This window comes from Talaromyces rugulosus, chromosome VI (genome assembly GCF_013368755.1).
Source record: "Talaromyces rugulosus chromosome VI, complete sequence".
NCBI classification, from domain to species: domain Eukaryota; kingdom Fungi; phylum Ascomycota; class Eurotiomycetes; order Eurotiales; family Trichocomaceae; genus Talaromyces; species Talaromyces rugulosus.
Genome location: NC_049566.1, coordinates 1,421,832 through 1,443,552, shown reverse-complemented (window position 1 = coordinate 1,443,552; position 21,721 = coordinate 1,421,832). Strand labels below are relative to the sequence as shown.

The window sequence follows — 21,721 nt, the reverse complement described above, 5'->3', positions numbered from 1 at the left end:
TATTAAAATAAATACTAGTACGTAGTAGAATTAAGATTGCTTGCGATGCTGTAACATATGTCAGACTTAGATCAAGTGTAGCTTTAGAAGAGCTAAAGAACTTACGAGGTTTTGACAACCCCTTTTTGGAGCATAAGCAGTAAGTGACACCGGCCATATAATTATTCTGCCATACAAAATAATAATACAGCTGAAAGATACCAATCAGGATGAATCCTAATATAGACTAGTGCGTGTCGATATGCATTTTGATTGGCTAGTTCGTACAAGTATGTAGGCACTAAGAGAGGTATTATTGTGAGTTGATAGGAGTACGACTGCCTAAAGAACTGAGCAATTGAAACCGACCAACTTGGTTGACAAGTCTGGTATAAATAGCCCCCTAATATCGCAATTGTGTCGGCTACAATGATCAATATCGCCACTTCCATGCAAGCAACATAACAAAAAGCTCAATGAGAAGCCTTCTAGGGATAACAATGAATCACCTTGTCAATACTCTCATTCTTTTCATGAGCTTGGGATGTACAGCCTCTAGTTCGCATGATCCGGGCATGGTTTATGGATTTGACAATGTGAGTCTTAAGACTTTGCCAAACCACATCCTCTGAAGCTTTCAAGCTTTCTAACTAGCCATCTAGATTGATCCATCAGCCAACCTCGCTTGGACACCATGTTTCGATAACTTCACATGCTCTAAACTGGAAGTTCCTTTGGATTATTCAAAAAGAAGTCTTGGCACGACGTCAATTGCCTTCATAAAACTAGCTGGCAAGAATGCCACCGCCGAGTCCCCAAGCCTTGTACTCATCCCCGGTAAGATCTCGATAGTATCCTTCGTACAACGTCACCCTAAATACTTGTGACTGGACTGACACTTCTTTAGGCGGTCCAGGTGGTTCTGGAGTCGACCTCCTCCTCACATACCGGACCCTAACAGGGCAAATCTTCGGAGAGCAGTACAACATCGTCTCCTTTGACCCTCGCGGTGTGAACAACAGCGGTTTGAGACTCGACTGCTTCTCGGGGAACATAGAAGCAAGATTGGCCTTCAGTCGACTACACAGTACAGGAGTCACCAACATCTCATCAACATCGCTTGAGGACCAGTACTATTCAAGCTCTATCTACGGAGAGTGGTGCAACCATGCTGTCGAGAACGAGTCACCTAATGGATATTATGTGACTACACCGGCGGTGGCCCATGATTTGCTCACATTTATAGAATCCGAGGCCAAGGTAGCCGGTCAGTCACCATCAGACGCCAAATTGTGGTGTTATGGCATCAGTTACGGCACTGTCATCGGCAGCACTTTCGCTTCCATGTTTCCCAACCGAGTTGGGAGAATGATACTCGATGGCGTTTTGAATGCAGAGCAATATTATAACAATGACTGGAGGGACAACGTCGATCAAATGGACGAGGCCATGGAGAAATTCTCGGCCTTCTGCCATTCTGCAGGTCCTGAAAAATGTTCATTCTGGGGACCCACTCCAGCTAAAATCACCGCCAGAATGGACAGCATCATTCATCAGCTTCAAACCCATCCAGTTCCCGTGAACGGAGTCCAAAGTCAAGACCTGCCGACACTGGTCACCTATTCAGACCTGAAGGCTCTTTTCCTCAACACCATCTCCGCCCCACTGGCTGAATTCCCAGCAATGGCCAATATCCTACACCAGTTCGAGCTTGGGGACGTGTCTGCTCTTTCGGGAATGTTTTATGGGTTAAATTCTACATCCGACGCCCGTCTCGCCATCCAATGCGCCGATTCGTATCGGAGAAACAGGCTTACTACCATTGAAGAATTCAAGAGCTACGTCGAGTACACGATCTCCAAGAGCAAGTACATTGGTGATATCTACCCAATCTACCTGGAAACTATCTTGTGTAGATCATTCCGACCCCAATTGCCTGATAGCATGGTGATTCAAGGTAGGCAACCCTCTTTTTGTCACACACACACACACACACACACACACACACACTCCCTCCCTCTCTCCCCCTCTCTCTCCCTCTCTCTCTCGCTTCTCTAAATTTCATCTTCGGGAAACTCAATAACTATCTGCATTGGAAGCTAAATCTAACCAGTTTATTTTTTATGCAGGCCCAATACGTGGACTAGACAAGCCTACGTCCTTCCCGATCCTGTTTGCGAGTAATACTATCGACCCTATAACGCCCTTAGAATCGTACGTTTCGGCCAAATTACCTCGCCACCTAATAGTTATGTTGCTAATTGTCTTTACCTCTTCGCAGGGCGCGCAAGATGTCTTCTCGGTTTGCCGGATCAATAATCCTATTGCAAGATGCCATTGGTGTAAGTTATTATCAAATCTCAATTACACAACCACCTCAAACAAGAGTCTAAGCTTACTCGTGGAATGTTTCTCTTAAATACAGCATACAGTCATCAACCAGGGGGGGTCGAACTGCTACTTTGGACATGTTCAGGCATACCTTCAAGGCATAGTTCTACCGTCCAACATTACATGCCCACAGCAGTACATACCATTTGTTAACCAACCAATTATCTAAGCAGCTACTTCCTAGAATGGTTTCTTCCTTTTTAGCAGTACACGTAAAGAATTAAATAATCTACATTTCTTAAGTAATATATCTTTCTTAAAAAAATATATCAATATATAAATAGTAGCCTATATTTTATAGGAAAGTATACGTGAATTTTTAATTTAGAAGCATGGATGGTAGTGAAATTATTGAAATTATATGAAAAATTATCAATTGATGTAATATTGTCAGAGTGATAGACTGAATTCCACCACCCCAAAAAGGGAACCCTTAGTGGGGATTCTGGTAAGTGGTAGTAATATTCAGTTCGACACTGAGAATCTTGTATTATTACGGGCTTAGACTACTGTATAAAAATTGAGCGGCTAATGGGGCTGCAAACTTTCCTCTGATTGGCTGATCCCTTTCTGCCGGTCTTGGCAAATTCTTAGGAAGCATGAGATAATGGACCTTAGGTTAAATGTTTAATCCCGTTACTGTTGAGCTTACACCAAACGATCTTCGACAAGTGGCACTATGAAAGTCCCATTATTGAATATTCCCTCCTCAATCCCAAGAAAACTGTCTTTCGGACCATTTCACCGTCAATTCAGCAGACAAATGAATCATTCCAGGGACAGCAATCGAGAAGTGTCCGCGTTGTCTTTGTACTTGCAGAAGAAGGATGGTACCGGTGAGAGGCTTCATCACAATTTGTTCTAATACCAGTAACTTTACTTATCATAAAATTCGAAATTCTACAGTTGTCGAGGCGAAAGAAGAAGACTTCTACCGGTATACCACCAAGCGATGACTGTATGTCTAGAAGTAAAATGTTGGTGGCTACTTACTAACTCGGCGACAGATCAAACGACACTCAAGAAGCCATTAAGCGATATCGAAAATTTAATATCCACAAGCTTCTTGACGTTGCTATCCAATCCAATGGCCCTAGTGCGAAAAGATGTACTACACCCCGATCCCTTTCAACACATGGTTTGTCTAATGATATCCCGAGGCACTCACATGATGAAATATCAAGAGGGGCAATATAATAAAACCTTTCTTCTTAAATTTGACGATGGATCTGAATTGATCGCAAAAATCCCAAATCCCAATGCAGGACCAAATATTCTGACTGTTGCCAGCGAAGTCGCAACCATGGACTTTGTAGGTTCTAAATTCGCGAGCTACATTACCAAAGTTAATATTTAGAGGCGCGCGAAATTATAGGTATACCCGTTCCACGGGTTTTCACTTGGAATTGTGACCCCTCGAACCCCGTTGGAAGTGAATATATCATAATGGAAAAAGCAAAGGGCACTGCGCTTGGTGATGTCTGGTATCGGCTTCCCAATCCATCTAAGCACAAATTTATAAAGCACCTGGTAGAACTGGAGGCAAAATTAGCGGCAATGCCCTTTCCAGGACACGGGTGCATATACTACAAACAGGATTTGCAAACGCCATATCCCAAATATCAGATCTCATTCGGTGAAGACGAGTCCGTGAAATTCTGCATCGGCCCAGTTGTGGACCCTGTATTCTGGTCTGATGGACGGGCAGAGATGACACTGGATCGAGGTCCTTGTAAGTTTCACGTCTTTATCAATTTCATTACGTGACCCTGACTCTTTGTTGTACGGTAAGGGCGTCAGTTATCCGATTATGCGACAAGTATAGGCATCAATGAGAGGATTTGGGCGATGCGAAGTGCACGACCGCGCATAAACTATTACCGAAGCAATACCGACCACGAGATGCCCAGCGAATACATCGACCTCATTGAGAAGTACCTGTTGGTTGTTCCACACTTAACACAATGTGAACCTGGCTCTTCGGAACTTCTCAAACCGAAATTGTGGCACACTGATCTTACAAGCTAGGGTCCCTCGAATGGTCCAACACATTAGCCCGCTTCCACTCGGTTAGGTCATGCCAGAAAAGCCAGATGACTACGAGACTTTATCCGACGAGGGCAGATTGAGAGCAGACAAGCTCTATGATAGCGCTCTATGCCATAAATATTATGAGGTTCTTACTGCTAAGAGAAACCCTCAACATTATGCTGCCATAACCCATAATGATACCTGGAAGGCACCTCTCATTCAGCCTATTAAGTCAATAGGCGGAGCTTGGTCGTCGGGAGAGGTCTTCGGGCTTCGCTCATCATTGATGAATGTGCAGGACCACTGGCCTGAGTTGGAGTCTGCAGAGCACTGTCCCATTTCCTTCACAGAGAACGAAAAGAAATTACACAACGAAGAGATAGAAAATCGTGATTACATCGAGCGACTTATGGAAGAGTTTCAAGACGCGGGCATCCTGCCGGCCGATGGCATTGTCGACCCCGATGATTATGAAATTGTGCAAAAGACAAACTACACGCAGAAGAAAAACTTCATGTCGTTAGCAGAGAATGAGGAACAGAGAGAGTGGATGGACAAGATATGGCCTTACCAGGATTTTCCGGAAGAAGCATGATATCTATCATAAATTTTGGTCTAAATTTATAACAGACTATTGATAGGTATTGAAAGTCAAAGAAGTGCTACAGCTTTGAGTCAAGTCGTTTACGTATATGGGGAATTCTCGCAAATGATTAAGTATGTATAATATGAGCCTCCGCTTCCCTTGGACGAAGAATTTGCCAATTTCTCATTATGCAAACCGTTCCTGTCTTAGCAATGGCTCGTTCCCATTGATAGATACTCCGTGGTGTGAAGAAAATTATATACACCATTGGTTGTTAACTGAGTGAGTGGGGTATCATGTCTTATATAATCAATTATTGCAATAGAATGATTGAGATCTTCGACTTTGAGCGTAAAGGCCGACCATGGCTGAGCCATGATGCGCTATCGAAGCTGTCGAAACTAGATCTATATTATTAGATCTATACTACGTTCGGCTTCGGTGATACTTTGTTCCTCGCGTTCTTGTCAGGTAGGACAAGCTCTTTAGCTATAAAGTAATCCATTGGCGCGTTTTATCGAGCTTCATGACAGTCACTTTGTCAATCTAACCACTAATTTTAACCAAATTTTTTCCATTTTCACACGTCGCTCAGATGGACCATTGTCTACCAGCCAATGTGTCTTCCTCTAGACCGGTTCGGGAGTCTATTCTCGAGATTGACGACCATTCATGGATCGTTGGAGACAGACTCATCATTTCTCTGCAGCCTGCTGTGCCTTCTGGGCCATTTTGGAGTGATGGCGCGGACGCATTCTATACCATTTCTGAGCTAGCAAGCCAACAACCACAGCCGCAAACTCGCTCACTCTCACCCACGAGCCGAATAAAACTAGTGCACGACGCAGGTGACGCCAACGCGGCTTGGAGAATCGGCGAGGCTTTCCTGAAAGTGCAGAAGCAGTCCCACCAACAAAGGACTCGCGAACACACAACCCTAGACTTCCTCCATGACCCCGCCAACGGCATCGAGTTGACCTCCTCGATCCCGCGAGTCTTGTATCACAATGAATTCAACGAGCGGTACTACCTCATGACGACTCGGGTAGCGGGAGAGACACTGGAGAAGGCGTGGCCGGCTATGGGCGAGGCGGCTAAGCAGGCGTGCGTTACCCAAGTCGTGGATACTTGCAAAGCCCTCGCTCGGAAGGAGAATGATAAGATCTGTGGCATCGACGGAGGTGAACTCTCGGAAAGTTGATTGAAACCTTTTGCACCTACTAAGCAGTATTCTCACGAGGCGTTGCTTGAACACTGTAAAAATATTGGAATGACTGAGGACGCTTTTATGCTGTACCATTGTGACATGGGGCCCACTAATGTCCTCGTAGATCTCAGCAATGAATGCAAAGTTGGCATTATTGATTGGGAAATGACTGGATTTGTTCCCAAGGCCTGGATTAGGACCAAGTTTTGTGTGTGTGGAGCTATGGACTTTGACTTCACTGCCATAGACGTAAAGAGAAGCAAGGAATGGAGACAACGGGTGCAGCTTCAGCTCGCGCAAGAAGGATTCTCAGAAGTTGCAGAAGCCTGGGAGAGACTATTCTGGGAGAATTATCAGGCCATATACACTAAATAGCATAGAATAGCTAGATGCTTTTGACCAATGAAGGTTCTCTCAGCATATCAGCTGCTAACTAAATAGCCTTTGGCTGTTTTGGTCAGTCCTTGTTATCCAAGAGGTTCTACATGTATCTAAAAATATATCCATTAATATCGGCAACAGTAATAAACGAAACCAATATAGCATAGTGAAATACATATATATTAGTTACTCAAGGTTTAGCTAAAGCTTAAAGTATCAATTAATATAAGTAGAGTATCATTTGGTTCGGTTTTTAACATTATTAAGAGACTGGAATACAGTTTGGTTTTTTCTAAGTTTAAATTCCAAACACCATATAACTGATAGTCTATTGTTAAAATTGTATCAAACACAGTCGTACTATCATCAGAAAAGCATAAAGAGTATTCATTATCGATATTAATATTTACTACAGGAGAAAATAAATACAAGATAAAACAACATTAAAGTGGCGGCCAGCCATCAACTAGAATGACTATAAGACCTCTGTTCAACAAGACTCTTGCAAAATCTAGGATCTCTATCTAGATCAAGTAGCTCACAAAAATCCTATGGAATGCGTCGATTTTCCGTGCTGTCAGAAATGCCACAGAAATGATTGTTAAAGCTAAAGTGATGCTGAGGGGCCAAGTAGAATATGTCAAATTGCTAATGCATTTGTACAGATCCAATATATGTACTCGAAATCTCGGGCTGACGATATTTCGCTATTGGTTGAATTGTTCCCAGATGCAATCCGGGAAATAGAAAGAGGTTCGGAAGAGCTCACAACGGACTATATCACAGCACTGGTCCCCAAAGGTCTAGCTGATATGCCTATTACCTTATTTATAGGCTAGGAGGCTGGACTTTGGGTGGAAAAATAAGCTTTAAGCTAGTACTGACGTGGATATCCTTGCCTAGCTATGCAGAATCTTGACTCGAAATCATTTTTTAACACGGGTATTTCCGTATTTGTTCTCTTTTGTCCATTCCCAAATTGTTTTATAGTTTTCGGGGTTGAACACCAAGACTAATTTATATTCAAACACTTTATCCAAAGGTGGAGATATATAGCTAGACAGGTATTCTTCAATTCTGTTTATTGCGAGTTTACTAGTCTATATAATAGTAAAAATTAGTTTCATAGTAACGAAGGGCTTTGAATGTTGGATTCACTTCTTCAGTTCTAGCCATATGGAGTAGACACCCTATAATCGCCTTAACGAAAATAAAACTTCTCAAACGCAAGAAACCAATGCATAGACGATAATGATATTGCAACAACATATCATGGCCATTGCATAGTCGCATTCTGCATCTCGGAGTTCCTCCCAATGTATTAAATATAAAAAGGTGTGGCTTTATTATTGTGAACTTGCAGGACATGAAATAATCCCAGATTCTGCAAGTTGATTTCATGTATTTTTACTACGATATTTTGTTGTCACCTAGCCGATTCAAATTGCACTACTCAGCTGGTGCAATCCATGACCATTGTCATCCAGTATGTCGCTCTCTTTGTCTATCCCAGACCATTTTGTCTTGCCATCCATGACTTCGACAATCCGTCTGCTATAGAAAATATGGCAGCTTGTTCGAGTTAGCCAAGATGAAATACTAGGTGCATGCACAGTATCTAGGCAGGCTGCTCACTCGATTTCAAAGACTTTCCTGCGTGTCAAGTGCTCCTCCTCAGTTTCACCCAAGTCAATCAATTCCGGGAATATCAGACACATGTTCCGCCCTTCGTCCATTATGGGCGAGCTGCAATGCTCGCAATAGACTTTGGTCGGCACCTGGTATTCTCTGGTCTTTTCATGGGACGAGTAGAACATCAGCGAGTCGACGCCCCGCGTAAAACGAACATCTGTCTTGTGGTAAATCGCACACCACTGAAAGGGGGCGGCTACAATAGACCATCAATTATCCGTTGCCTATTGAATTGAGCCCACAAACTCACCATGTAGAACCTGACAGGCTCGACAATGGCAGTATTTTGCGGCCAGCGGCTTCTCGCGGCTCAGCTGGTACTGAACACGCGTGCAGTGGCACATGGCTTGCCATTTGACCGGCCCAAACTCGTCGTCCGAGACGTGCTGATAAGGAGGACGAGACCTCCAAGCCTCGCTCTTTTGTCGCTGCGACGGATCTGGCGCGACGGAGGATCGCAGGTGGTCTGTAACGAATTTGAGGTTGTCCATTTTTGTCTTCGTCATTCAATATGAAGTATCGTTTGTTGCTGGGTCAACTGGTATAGTTTCCATATCCCAATCGATGCGTCCTGTTGGCAACATATCGTGATGATGATGTCATGGCTACCTGGTGAAGAGAAAGAGACGCGTTCTCACGTCAATCGCTGGCGGAAAACCAGAAAAACCAGAAAAATCAATTGATATCCCCTAACAGGGACCTGAGAATGTTGCGGATAAAACAGTCAAGATCGTTGTTTCATGTTGAAAGATGAAACGAGTCACAGGTGGCGCTAGCCCCAAACAGGAAATGCCATTAGAGCTGTTGTCATCGAGAGACCCAACAACAACAACAACTCAATATTAACACTGTTGGTATTATTATCGATGATTCGCGAGGACTTGCACGTCCATTGGGGACTCGATTTTCTCGCCCTCGAACCCCTTCCTAGGCGCCTTTATTTATAGATCCTGGAGATAGCTTGCCCCACAGGCCTATTGTGATCTGTACGATTTCCCCTCTCTCTCATGGCAAGCAGCGCGGTCTCGTTGTTAGCTTGTCATCGCACTCCACCATCCAGCTAGCCTTCTACTGCGCCCAGGGCCTGAAAGCATGCACTTTCTCAAAAAGCTGCGGTCTCCGCCGAGGGTTACAACTGCAAATGCGGGGAATAAGACGTTCGCCGCGTCCAGCGCCAGCAACAAGAGTACCAGCAGCATCGACAGCACCAGGCTCGTCCCCGACACTGTGATCTCCCACATCCTCTCTTACGTATGCCCTCATGCGCTCGACACATCGTACAAGTCGTCCGAAGAGTCGATGACCGAAGATGGCTGCATGCTATGCGATATGCGCGACTTGGCCCATTGCGTCGCCGCCTGCAAGAGGTGGAAGGGCCCAGCACAGAAATTGCTGTTCGTGGGACCTTTTATCCCGAGATATTGTTGTTTGTCTGACTTGTATATCGATTTGTAGGTACCAAAATATCCGGCTTGATGCGGTCCACTATTGTGAGCTCGAGATTGAATTGTCTTCCAAGCGCAAACGACGCTCGTTCGTTGGTACGACCGGAAAAGCGATAGATGTCGTCCAGATGCGCCTCTTGCTGTTTATGAAAACGGTGAGAGAGTCTTCGCACCTCGCCGACCTAGTCCTTTCTCTACGTTTGCCTTACATGACACGAGAAGCTAGCAAGGCCGACCTTGCTCGAACGGTATCCGTATTGCACCATCTACGATATGTAGATCTCCCTGCGGGATTCTATAGCGACGATGTTTCATCATACACATTGAAACAAGAGCTGATGGCAAGGTGCCCGGAAATTCGACACATGACATATGCCCATGGCTCAGAAGGAAGCTTCTCAAGAATCCCAGGCTCGGGACTTTGGGGCAGCTTGGAAGTTTTGGAACTATCGGACCTGCACATTGACGAAAGCACATTACGCCTAGTTTTGGATTCTTTCAAGGCTTTGAAAAGCTTGAAGATGGAAAGCCTCAGTGCTGTTACGGATTCCGTCTTTGCTTCCACCCACTCCCTCCCACCATTTCCGCCCCTAGAGACCATGGTTCTACGCAATATGCCACACCTCACAGCCACTGGGCTGGCTACCTATCTCACGTTGCCTACGAATCGAGACTCCCTGAAGAACCTCACGTTGACGCAGACCGGGATCTTGCCTGAGGAATTACATGTGCTTGTTTCCAAAGCATCACGGCTCGTGAGCCTCACACTAGAAGCCACTGTGGACCGGTCGTTTCCTGTAGTGGATGTTCCGTTTCTCGTGTCGAACAGTGTGCATAAATTGAATTATGAAATCTCGTCTGCCAATGGGTCATACGGAGCACAGCCTGTGTCAGGTTCCTATTACAAGTACCTGTTGGCCTCGTTGATGTCTCGGTCTCTGCCAAAGCTCCGAGAACTATACGTACTCGACCCTCACTTTGCAGATAAACTCCTCTTCGCCCCGTTCCAACAACTTTCTCTGAGAGACGAAACTACTTCGCAACCTGCTAGCCAAGGGCTGTCGCAGCCATTGTCTCTTTTCTCAAAGGGCATCGACGAAATGGATTGGAACCTAACGCAAATTGGGCCAACATCACCACAGGCTTCACAATTATCATCGCCGTCAACGTCATCCTCGGGGCGAGGATCTTCGGCGACACGGCCAGTCAGCTTCCACGCTGCACAATTGAGTCCTGTGTGGGGAGGAGAAGCGCGTCGCAGCGTCGCCGTCGGTAACGGGTTTGGCGGTTTTCTGGCTGTGCCTGTGGACGAGGAGCGTCCGAGGAGTAGCAGTGGAGGAGGCTATAAGCGGCAGAGTAAATATGATATGTGGAGGTGACAAGCACTACATACGATTAATCAATCAATCAATCAGTACTTTTTACTCGTAAATTTTCCGGTAAATGCTCTTGGATGGAGGTTTGAAATTTGCATATTCCACCGACCCAAACCAATTAGCATGCTATGTATACGGAGAAGGCTAATGGGCGATCTGCAACTAGCAATTGCATAGATCTAGTAACTGTTTGAGGACAATTGCATCCAACCGGATTTTTCAACTTTTTTGATATACTTATTCCGGCTAAAGCAATTTATTGATTAACCAATAAAATATTAATATAATACCCGATGGCGAGTCCCATATATATAATTAATTAACCGCTAGCAATAATAAGAAATAATAATGCGGGGTTTGTCCCAAATGGGCACGGAGTTTTCCTAGTTCCTGCATACCACGTTACATGCGACAACAGTTCAACGTTCAGCTCGAATATATTTCCTGATTTTTCTTAGCTCCTGTTGCACGGAGCCGGATATTATGTTCCCGTGAAGGTCCTCTCACCTGGCCGGGAATAAGCATAAGCAGCGTCGTCCTGGGATGATGTTATTCGCTATCCTCATTCTGTTTTTAGAATCTGTTTTTAGTGAGAACTAAGCAAGTCAGCCTGCCGATCACCCCTGTTCTGGTGTGTCTGTCCCTTTTTTCTGAGAATTTTATTTCCGTCTAGATCTTTTTAATCGTGGATTAATTAATATTTTACTGAAATAGATTCAAAGCTAACTAGATCGACTAGCGAGCGTTGGCCCCGTAGAGTTACATTCTTCGTCAATAGTTAGTGCCTTTCTGCCGGATCAGCCAGCTGAGTACCTTTTTAAGTTGTGCAGATCAACTGGGGTATAAATAGAGCTCTTGTTTCTTCAAAAGAAACGGCGTTTGCTTCCTGTGCTGTGCTAAATTACGGATCCTAGCCTCAATACTTTGTGACGAAAAATGATCAATAGCATTTCAGTTGCAGCAGCCCTGCTGCTGTCGTTTCAAGGCGCAAGCGCCATAGAACGACCAAACAATGTCGTATGTTTTTTTCTGTGGGGGTGTTATGCTCGCACTGATTCTAGACTGCAACTGACCCACGTGATCAGGGGAGACTGCCAGCACTTGGTTGGAACTCATGGAATGCATTCGGTTGCGATATCGACGAAACCAAGATCATGACAGCTGCCAACGAGCTTGTTTCGTCGGGCCTCAATAAGCTAGGATATGAATATGTCAACCGTAAGCTGGCTCTCCAACACCCTGCTCGAGATACTTAGTACCTCTCTGAACTTACGTCTTAGTCGATGACTGCTGGGCTGTCAAGGATCACCGTGATGCTACCACAGGTCGCATCATTCCAGACCCCGACAAGTTTCCGGACGGAATCGATGGGACAGCTCAAAAGATACATGATCTGGGCTTGAAGATTGGCATTTATAGCAGTAAGTAAGCAAAGCACATCTGACTCTACACCATCCGAATCTACATCATCCGGAGTAATAAAGCTAACACCACTCAGGTGCCGGAACAGAGACATGCGCTGGTTACCCAGCCAGTATCGGAAACGAGGCTATAGACGCCCAATCGTTTGCTGAATGGGGCATTGACTGTGCGCGCATCCCTTTCCGACGCTTTAAGAAGAAGTTAATTAGGCGTGTTGCTAACTATGGCATAGACCTCAAGTACGATAACTGTTACGTACCATCAAAATGGTCAGACTACAGTTTCTGTGTCGCTGATAGTGATTTTCCTAACGTGAATCCTAATGGTACATGTCCTGGCCTCGATAACCAGGCCCCATCAGGCTACGACTGGAGCCAATCCAACACTACAAAGCGGTACAACGTCATGCGAGATGCATTGGCTGCTGTCGAAGACCAGCGCGTCATTCTTTACTCGCTCTGCGAATGGGGATACGCCGACGTCGTGTCCTGGGGAAACCAGACGGCCAGCTCATGGCGCATGTCGGGCGATATCAACGGTGAGACAACCCGTGATACTTTGTGTGCTCTTATTATTTTTCAATAAAATGACTCTAACGGGAAACCTAATTCTAGCAACGTGGGAGCGTATCACCGCCATTGCCAACCTCAACGCTCACGAGCTCGAGTTCGTTGACTTCTGGGGCCACAGTGACCCAGACATGCTCGAAGTAGGCAATGGAAACCTGACCATTGAAGAAAACCGAGCCCACTTTGCTCTCTGGGCAATCATGAAATCCCCGCTAATCATTGGAACTGCTGTACGCATTATCCTTTGTAAACCTCTTTCAAAAAAAGCATAAACTGACAGGAAAATAGCTGGACTCCCTCCCCGAAACCCATCTCGACATTCTGAAAAACTCCGATCTCATTGCCTTCAACCAGGACCCAACCTACGGCAAACCAGCCGTCCCTTACAAGGCGGGATATAGCAACGGCACATACGACCCAGAGCACCCGCCCGAGTTCTGGTCTGGCTCTACTTCGTATGGCTGGGATCTTGTGCTGCTGTTCAACTCTGAGAATGCTACGGCCGCGAGGTCGGCAGTGTGGAGCGAGATTCCGCAATTGTCTGGTGGTAATAGCAGCAGTTATCAGGTTCAGAATATCTGGAGTGGGGATGACTTGGGATGTGTTACGAATCAGTACACTGCTGATTTGGAGGCGCATGATGTGGCTGTGCTCAAGATCACGGGGAGCTGCTGATGGAGATTTTTCTATAAAGAGAAAAGCTGAGAGCTTGTTACGTACTAGGGCAGCACTTGTGGCCTACAGGACAGCATTGTAGCCTACAAAGTACTTTGTAAAATAACACCATACCTAGAAAGGAAATACTTTCACTGGCCATACTCGTTTTTCAGGCACTATATTAAACAGGAAAGGATGACACAAGTAGATGCTGAAGAAACCTTTTCTCCTTTGGGTATAATTATCACATCTTTTGTTCTTATTCCACCGTTTCTTCTTGTCTCAACATATTTCAATCTGGACTGTTTTTGCGAATAACCGTGGCCAATGCGTCAGTCCCAGAATCTCTTCAACAAATGAATAGAAACCCTTACCATTACGTCAATATTCCCATTTCCTCCACGACTTGCTTTTAAGACGCAAACCTCAGTTCCCGAATGGTGCTTGCACCCCATTGTCTGGTTTTTTGTTTTTTTTGTTTTTCAAAAAAAGGCCCTTTCTGGGCTTATTTCAAATCGTTGTCTCATAGGCAAAAGAGATAAGATCATTATGAGAGGAGATCGGCAACTATTGTATCATGTTAGCTTTTTGCCAATCGTAAAAGTTGAAAAACGGTTTGCATACCATTCATTGGCATCTCATCGATCTGAGTAGAGTAGTACAACTCAATATCGCGCAAAATGCGCACGTCCTCACTGGTCACAAAGTTAATGGCAACACCCTTCCTGCCAAATCGACCGCTTCGACCGATTCTGTGGATGTAGTTTTCACGGTTGCTGGGGAGGTCATAGTTGATAACCAGAGAAACCTGCTGCACGTCGATACCGCGAGCCCAGACGTCAGTCGAGATGAGGACACGCGAGTTGCCCTGTCTGAAATCTTGCATAATGCTGTCGCGTTCCTTTTGAGGCATCTCACCGTGCATGCTGGAAACAGTGAAGTTGGCTTCGCGCATTTTATCGGTGAGCCAGTCGACCTTGCGGCGAGTGTTGCAGAAAATGACGGCTTGTGTGATGGTCAAGGTGTCGTAGAGATCACACAGGGTGTCAAACTTCCACTCCTCCTTTTCCACGGCAATGAAATATTGCTTGAGACCTTCGAGGGTCAATTCGTCACGCTTGACCAAAATGCGTACTGGGTCGGTCATGAATTTCGTGGTCATGTCCAAGACATCGTAGGGCAAAGTAGCAGAGACAACAACGACCTGGGTCGCAGGAGGTAGATAGCGGTAAACATCGTAGATCTGCTCGCGAAAACCACGGTTCAACAACTCGTCGGCTTCATCAAGGACCAACATTTTGATATTGCGAGTGCGTAGATGGCGTCGTCGAATCATATCCGCAACTCGTCCGGGTGTGCCTGAAACCACGTGCTGGCCATACTCGAGCTTTCTAATATCCTCTCCAACGTTTGTTCCTCCAATGCATGCATGGCATTGGACATTCATGTAGTCGCCAAGCGCCATAATAACGGACTGGATCTGAGTCGCGAGCTCACGGGTGGGCGAGAGAACCAATGCTAGACTTGTGTGTTAGATATCTGAACCCACACAATAGGGCATACATAACGTACCCTGACTCTCGCGCACAGCTGTGTCGATGACCTGGAGAATACTAATGGAAAACGTGGCCGTTTTACCGGTACCAGACTGCGCCTGAGCAATGGTGTCGCGCCCCTTGCAAATCTGGACGATGGCGCGAGACTGAACCGCAGACGGAGATTCGTATCCATACGCATAGACTCCTCGCAGTAGGTTTTCCTTTAGGTGCATATCCTCAAAGGTAGGGGCCACCGTCACCTCTTTCGAGGTCGTGAACTCCATGCGCTCTAGCTAGAGTCAGTTTTGTATTTTTCAAGTGTAAGTTGCAGAGTTCCCTCACCATCGTTGCGCCTATCAATGCCTTCAGCCATAGTGACAAGCTTCGTAGATTTTTCGATTAAAGGGATGAGCAATGCGAAAGACAAGTCAATGTCGCAGATCGAATTCTATCAGTGATTTGCGGTCGCTCTTTGATTTTTGGCTTTGTTGGTCCGAGCGTCATCCACATCACGTGATCCCTTATCCGCAAAAAGCTCCGGATTTGATGCTAGCCGCGACCCAATTTGCCATCCAAATCAAAGACAAACTTTCGAGAGCTCTTGTCTTTCGGAAAAGCACGCCTATTGAGTCGCCATGTTGCTCGAAGACCAGCGATTCATTCACGAAGACCTAGAGCGTTTGGAACAAGGGATCGCTGACAGAGTGATCGACGATCCTCGAAATGTACGTGATTGTACTACCACCTCACAAAAGAAAGCTTTGAATCGCTAACCGTAATCATAGCTACGAGAGAGACTGTCGCGAGATCACCAAGTCGCCGGGTTCCTAGATCGCATCGAAGAACAGTCAAAAAGATTACTGGACATTTACAAAGATGCAGAAGGTCTCAGAGCTCAAGAGATTCAGTCCATCTCGACGGGCGACCCATTCGAAGAGTTTTACAAGCGCCTAGACGATATTAAAGATTTTCACAAGCGATACCCCAACGAACCCGTGGAAAACTTGGAGCGCGCATACAAACGAAAGCATCCTGGGGAGGGCGAGCCTTTTGCGTTCGAGGCCGAGTCCATATTCACCGGAGAAGAGGCGTATGGACAATTTTTTGACCTGACACAGCTGCACGAGCAGTATCTCAACATTCCAGGCGTGAAGCGCCTCACCTATATTCAATACATTGACCAATTCGATGTTTTCACACCGCCTCAACTCCCCATCAAGCGCAGCTTGAAGTTGTCGGACAGATATTTCAAATACGTCGGTGATCTGGCAGGCTACCTGGAAGGTTTTATGAAACGCGCACACCCACTCGATAATTTGGAACAGCTTTTCGTTTCGTTTGATGAAGAATTTGAAAAACAATGGTCTTCAAATGAAGTGCCAGGATGGGGCACCGAGGCGACGATTGGGCCCGATGGACCGAAAACGCAGGGTACTGGGGAAGGGATTTGGTGTGCCGACTGTGAAAAGGAGTTCAAGAACGAAAACGTCTACAAGAATCATCTTACGGGCAAAAAGCACATTAAAGCTGCAGAGGCTAAGAAAGCCAACGGGCCCTCTGACGCACCTGAGCGCAACCAAAATGCTATCAAAGACCCCTCGTTCAACTCACTCAAAGAAAGGGCTGTGGCGGAACGTGAACATCGGGTTCGATCTTTATCCAAAACACTAGACTCTGAACGACAAGCAACCCGGGTCAACGTTGAACGAAAGCAAGGCATGACGGAGCGCGAACGACAAATGGAGATCGAGGCTCTCATGGCTGACGCCGAGCCATCATTCGGTGGACAACCCCACGACGACGAATCTGATGAAGAAGGAGAGGATAGGATATACAACCCGCTCAAACTGCCCCTGGCCTGGGATGGAAAGCCCATTCCGTATTGGCTCTATAAGCTGCATGGCCTTGGCGTGGAGTTGCCATGTGAAGTCTGCGGCAATTTCGTTTACATGGGTCGACGTGCTTTTGAAAAACACTTCTCGGAAGCCCGTCACATCTATGGCTTGAAGTGCCTGGGAATTACACAACAAACCAACCTTTTCCGAGAGATTGTCAGGATTGAAGATGCTGTCCGACTATGGGAAAAGCTGGAACAAGACCGGAAGAAGGACAAAGACTCTCGGGATAACGTCGTGCAGATGGAGGATGCGGAAGGAAACGTCATGCCTGAAAGGATCTATCACGAGTATGCCCCTTTCCCTCTTCTTCCTTTTTCCTGGCCATTACATACTAACTTTCATGCAGTCTCCAAAAGCAAGGTATTCTGTGATCGCTTCCGGTGGGTTTACTTGGCGACACCGGTGTTTGGGCGCTATTTATTTTGCATATTCCAGGTCTGGTTGATTCCAGAGGGTGTAAAATTAGTTGAATGCAATTGAATCAAACCCACATTAATGACTTCAGAGTAACCAATTTAATTTATGATCATGAAAGTTGAAACAAATATATCACGTGCTTTCGCGATCCATGGACGCGCCTCGGGTCTAGCCCTAATCGCGGCCCGCGTCACATTTTGCTCTTTTCTGGAAACAAACTCCATTCCCTGTTACACCGTATATCGTCCATTTCAAGCACATAGAACTCTTTAATTATGCTGTCCCATCCCTCTGTGTGCGACTTGTCAGATGTGCTGGATAGGAGGGGAGGATGGGATTCAATTTCACTTACCTATGTGATCTGCTCTCTGGCTTGGAGCGCAATCGTCATTTGAAGGCCGCAAGCGTTGCGAGAACCCAAAACCCCGATTACCACACCATTTCAAGCTGGTTTATCAACCATTCGAAACGGATTCACGACAAGGAAACAAACTTGCTGGCCTTGCTATCATGTCTCTTTCCTGAGAAGAGGCCAGATAGAGTGTACTGGCTGCAAAGTACTTCCCTGGCCAGAGTTATTGCTCGATGTCTGTATCTGGGAAGCTCGCGAATAAAAGACCTTGACCAATGGCGACTCCATGGAGGAGGGGATTTGGGTCAATGCGTCGAAAATGTCATGAACCAAGCCGAGAACCAGATCATTCCAGGCCGGGAGGTCACTGTTGAAGAAATCGAAGACGCTCTTCTGGAGATTTCTTCACGCTGTCGGTTTTCTGGTCCTGCCATTCGCAAAAGGCACGCTGCTGCCGATGTTGACGAGGTTTTGGGACCACTATATCGACGGCTGAGCAGTCGGGATTCCAAGTGGCTGACTCGTATGATCTTGAAGTCATATTCTCCTGTTCAGCTGCCTGTAGATGTTGTCCTAAAACATGTGCACTTTCTTCTACCACAGTTATTGCTATTCCAGGATTCGTTTGAAGGGGCAGTTCACTTACTCAGATCAACTTCTCTGAAACACTTCCCCCCTAGGCCGCAGCCAGACTTTGCCCATTTACTTAATAGGGAAGCTCTAAAGCACCTCGTGCCAAGGCCAGGGCTCAAAGTTGGCCGTCCCGAGTTTTACAAGGCTCGAAGCCTCAAGCATTGCTGTAAGATGATTAATCGGCGCAGGATGAGTCTCGAAAGGAAATATGACGGGGAGTATTGCCAGATACATGTCGACATCACAGATGGTGTACCTAGCATTCAGATATTTTCGAAAAGTGGCAAAGATTCTACCGTTGATAGAGCCGGCATTCATGAGACCGTGAAGCGGTCTTTGATAATTGGTGAACGCGATTGCAAGATTTCAAGGCGTTGCATTTTGGAGGGCGAGCTACTCGTATGGAGTGATCGGGATTCAAAGATTCTCGAATTCCATAAATTACGAAAATTTCTCGCGCGGTCTGGGACCATGATTGGAACAGATTATGACTCACAGTGAGCTCTCTACCCACGGCCGAAATTCAATGACATGTCGGCTAATATGGAGTAGGCCAAAACCTTATGAACACCTTATGATCATGTTCTTCGATATCTTATTATTGGATGACGATGTTTGTCTAGGAAAGCCACACAGATTAAGGCGGCTTCTGCTGAAGGACACCGTCAAGCTAATACCTGGGCGTGCAGACATCTCAGAGCAGGAGGTTATAGATTTTTCTCGGCCGGATGGACCGCGCCGTCTACAGACTGCATTCTCAAAGTGTATTTCTGAACGGTGGGAGGGCTATATACTCAAGGGCTGCGACGAGCCCTATTTCGCGATTCTCTCGTCAGATACGGAAAAGGGATTCTGCCGTTGGATCAAGCTCAAGAAGGACTATATTCCTGGACTTGGAGATACTGCCGACTTCTCCTTAATTGGAGCTCGGTACGATCCCAAGGATGCCCAGCATCTATCAGAAATAGGTTATCTTTCCTGGACTCAGTTCTTTCTCGGCTGCTTAGACAATAAGGACGCCGTCATCCAATCTGGTGCTCTACCCCGGTTTCGCATCATTGACGTTATTGGAAGGCACAGCCTGTGTGCTAGTGACATGCGAATGCTCAATCTATGGGGCAAATTTGTTGCGTGTCAAGTTGAATCCAATAACACTTTCAAGGCTTATAATCTTCACAACTCTCTGCCAGAGATGGAGGTAGCTTTCAAAACTCCATTCATAGTGGAGTTGCTTGGTAGTGGGTTCGACAAACCCGGAAATACGCAGTACTATACTCTGCGTTTTCCTCGAGTCCTCAAAGTCCACTGGGATAGAACTTTTCAAGATGCAATATCATTTTCTGAGCTACAGAATCTAGCAGACAAAGCACGACTAGTTCCAGAGCAAGGATTATTAGAAGAGACCTCACTTTGGTACGAGAAAATTGGAGAAACACAAGGTAAAAGTGAATATATAGTGGAGACGTCGCAAGCAAGCTCATATTCTGCTGTCTTGACATCGACCCCGCCATCGAGGCAGGGCACTTTGACGTCAACAGGGTCGACACCGCCCACGTCAAGAGAAATTGGGGATTCCTCACCAGGCAAATCACCAGTCAAAAAATCAAACGCGCCCCTCCCTCCCAAACCACAACCCACCTCCAAGCGAGACACACCGCCCAGCCTCTCTTCATCTGATCTCGACCCATCTCAAGCTTCTGTCAAGCGTCGTAAAATACTCGCCAGTTCTTCAACTATGGCAACTTTTGCACCAGAGCCCCGGGTGCCCTTTCAATACCTTCGAGACAGAGGGAGTCCTGTCCCCAAGTCCAGTGGGCTTTATGACAGAGCTCAGACGACTTCCTTTTCTCAGTTCAATGAAAACATGGACAAAATGAAGAGTAAGACGCCACTGGGGGAGAATCCAAACCCCTCTCTGAGATCGAAGTCAGTCTTCATCCCACAAACCCCTCTCAGCGAGCCTGTCAAAGCAACTGTGGACAACTGTCATACTACCAACTCAGCTACACCAACACACTCTTCTGATGCAAGTCCTGTCAGAGAAAACCTGAATGGCGTACATATTGACCGTGGCCACGATTCGCTTTCGCCTCGAGGCATGGTGAATTCGATTCCTTTTCCCTTGCCTCGCCGTCTAGAATCACCGCTCTGTACCATTCCCATGTACTGTGGTGATTTTGGTTTTGTTGAAACTCTCTTCCGGCAAGCTTCCCGCGATTTCACCTTCTCCATGACACATTTTGTGCAGAGTCTAGGAGCGCCATCAACACGCGAGAAACTTCGTGCCTCGAATCCGTCATCTGCAGACTGCGACATGGCTCTAGGGATCATTCTTATCAACAAGAGAGATCCAGGCAATACACTGGCCACCCAGTTGTACAATATTGGCAACCTAGTGGCTAGCTCTCTACAGTCCCAGCTTTCCACCCTTCCAAGTCAAGGCAAAATCTTTTTCCTCGACCGAAACATTCTTCACGCGGGTAGCGGGATTCACGACGAGACATTCTTGCTAAACGACTGGTGGGCTGAATACGGTGTCCAGTATTATTACGCCTCTATATCCTGGGGCTTTGGTATCGATCTCGGCCAGGTCGCCCAGCGCGTCGACGAAGCTCGCCAACTTGGAGGACCCCAGGCTGCATTGTACGACCAACGGAAAATGACCAGCGTTGTCAACGTCTACGAACCCAGCGACGTCGAGATTCTCGGTGAATTCGTCTCTATCGATCCCACTGTGCACTTGCTTGGTGATTACTACTACGCCCCTGGTTAGCTTCAAACTCCTTTTCTTTTTCTATCTGACTCGTTTGTTTTTGTTTCTAAGATTTGGGATTTTAGATTCAGCTCGTGAAACATGCTTGGCATACCCATCGTCGGCTTTTATTTGACTTGGAAGGGTAGAGCATCAGGAAATGAATTGGTTGCTCTCGGTTTTTCCTCTTTTGCATTCGTTTTGAGCGGCGGGTAAAAATGGTTGGGAGTCTCTCTTCTTGATTGATTGATGTTTTTGAGGGCTTGGCTTGGCTTTCTAGGACTCGTTTGTTTTTTCGTTTCTTCACTTCGTTACGATACGACATCTAGCTGGACGGGGGTTGTTGGACGCTCAATATCAATCATTCCATGCATCAGCTTGCTTCATGATGTACA

The 21,721-nt window shown here is 46.2% G+C and overlaps 8 protein-coding genes across 8 annotated transcripts; 6 read left to right on the top strand and 2 right to left on the bottom strand.

The window, feature by feature from the left end:
• Positions 1 to 455: 455 nt before the first annotated feature.
• Positions 456 to 4,398, top strand: TRUGW13939_10847 (uncharacterized protein; the record flags this gene model as incomplete). Its single annotated transcript, XM_035493957.1, has 11 exons — positions 456 to 575; positions 642 to 816; positions 887 to 1,936; positions 2,109 to 2,193; positions 2,261 to 2,321; positions 2,773 to 2,818; positions 3,242 to 3,328; positions 3,378 to 3,508; positions 3,661 to 3,682; positions 3,746 to 4,102; positions 4,196 to 4,398. The coding sequence occupies 11 exons, from the start codon at positions 456 to 458 to the stop codon at positions 4,396 to 4,398; spliced, it is 2,337 nt and encodes a 778-aa protein (XP_035349850.1).
• Positions 4,399 to 4,447: 49 nt separating this feature from the next.
• TRUGW13939_10846 (uncharacterized protein) lies at positions 4,448 to 4,996 on the top strand (the record flags this gene model as incomplete). Its single annotated transcript, XM_035493956.1, has 1 exon — positions 4,448 to 4,996. The coding sequence occupies one exon, from the start codon at positions 4,448 to 4,450 to the stop codon at positions 4,994 to 4,996; it is 549 nt and encodes a 182-aa protein (XP_035349849.1).
• Positions 4,997 to 5,582: 586 nt separating this feature from the next.
• Positions 5,583 to 6,569, top strand: TRUGW13939_10845 (uncharacterized protein; the record flags this gene model as incomplete). Its single annotated transcript, XM_035493955.1, has 2 exons — positions 5,583 to 6,168; positions 6,319 to 6,569. 2 exons carry the CDS (start codon positions 5,583 to 5,585, stop codon positions 6,567 to 6,569), a joined length of 837 nt encoding a protein of 278 aa, XP_035349848.1.
• A 1,445-nt stretch (positions 6,570 to 8,014) lies between these two features.
• TRUGW13939_10844 (uncharacterized protein) lies at positions 8,015 to 8,758 on the bottom strand (the record flags this gene model as incomplete). Its single annotated transcript, XM_035493954.1, has 3 exons — positions 8,015 to 8,147; positions 8,211 to 8,463; positions 8,518 to 8,758. 3 exons carry the CDS (start codon positions 8,756 to 8,758, stop codon positions 8,015 to 8,017), a joined length of 627 nt encoding a protein of 208 aa, XP_035349847.1.
• Positions 8,759 to 9,359: 601 nt separating this feature from the next.
• Positions 9,360 to 11,091, top strand: TRUGW13939_10843 (uncharacterized protein; the record flags this gene model as incomplete). Its single annotated transcript, XM_035493953.1, has 2 exons — positions 9,360 to 9,661; positions 9,723 to 11,091. The coding sequence occupies 2 exons, from the start codon at positions 9,360 to 9,362 to the stop codon at positions 11,089 to 11,091; spliced, it is 1,671 nt and encodes a 556-aa protein (XP_035349846.1).
• A 933-nt stretch (positions 11,092 to 12,024) lies between these two features.
• Positions 12,025 to 13,754, top strand: TRUGW13939_10842 (uncharacterized protein; the record flags this gene model as incomplete). Its single annotated transcript, XM_035493952.1, has 7 exons — positions 12,025 to 12,105; positions 12,174 to 12,306; positions 12,369 to 12,509; positions 12,587 to 12,676; positions 12,743 to 13,048; positions 13,125 to 13,309; positions 13,368 to 13,754. The coding sequence occupies 7 exons, from the start codon at positions 12,025 to 12,027 to the stop codon at positions 13,752 to 13,754; spliced, it is 1,323 nt and encodes a 440-aa protein (XP_035349845.1).
• A 562-nt stretch (positions 13,755 to 14,316) lies between these two features.
• On the bottom strand, positions 14,317 to 15,647 carry TRUGW13939_10841 (uncharacterized protein; the record flags this gene model as incomplete). The annotated part of the gene is made up of 3 exons (XM_035493951.1): positions 14,317 to 15,254; positions 15,309 to 15,563; positions 15,617 to 15,647. 3 exons carry the CDS (start codon positions 15,645 to 15,647, stop codon positions 14,317 to 14,319), a joined length of 1,224 nt encoding a protein of 407 aa, XP_035349844.1.
• A 262-nt stretch (positions 15,648 to 15,909) lies between these two features.
• Positions 15,910 to 21,347, top strand: TRUGW13939_10840 (uncharacterized protein; the record flags this gene model as incomplete). Its single annotated transcript, XM_035493950.1, has 4 exons — positions 15,910 to 15,999; positions 16,060 to 17,532; positions 17,912 to 19,071; positions 19,127 to 21,347. 4 exons carry the CDS (start codon positions 15,910 to 15,912, stop codon positions 21,345 to 21,347), a joined length of 4,944 nt encoding a protein of 1,647 aa, XP_035349843.1.
• Between the last annotated feature and the right edge of the window lie 374 nt (positions 21,348 to 21,721).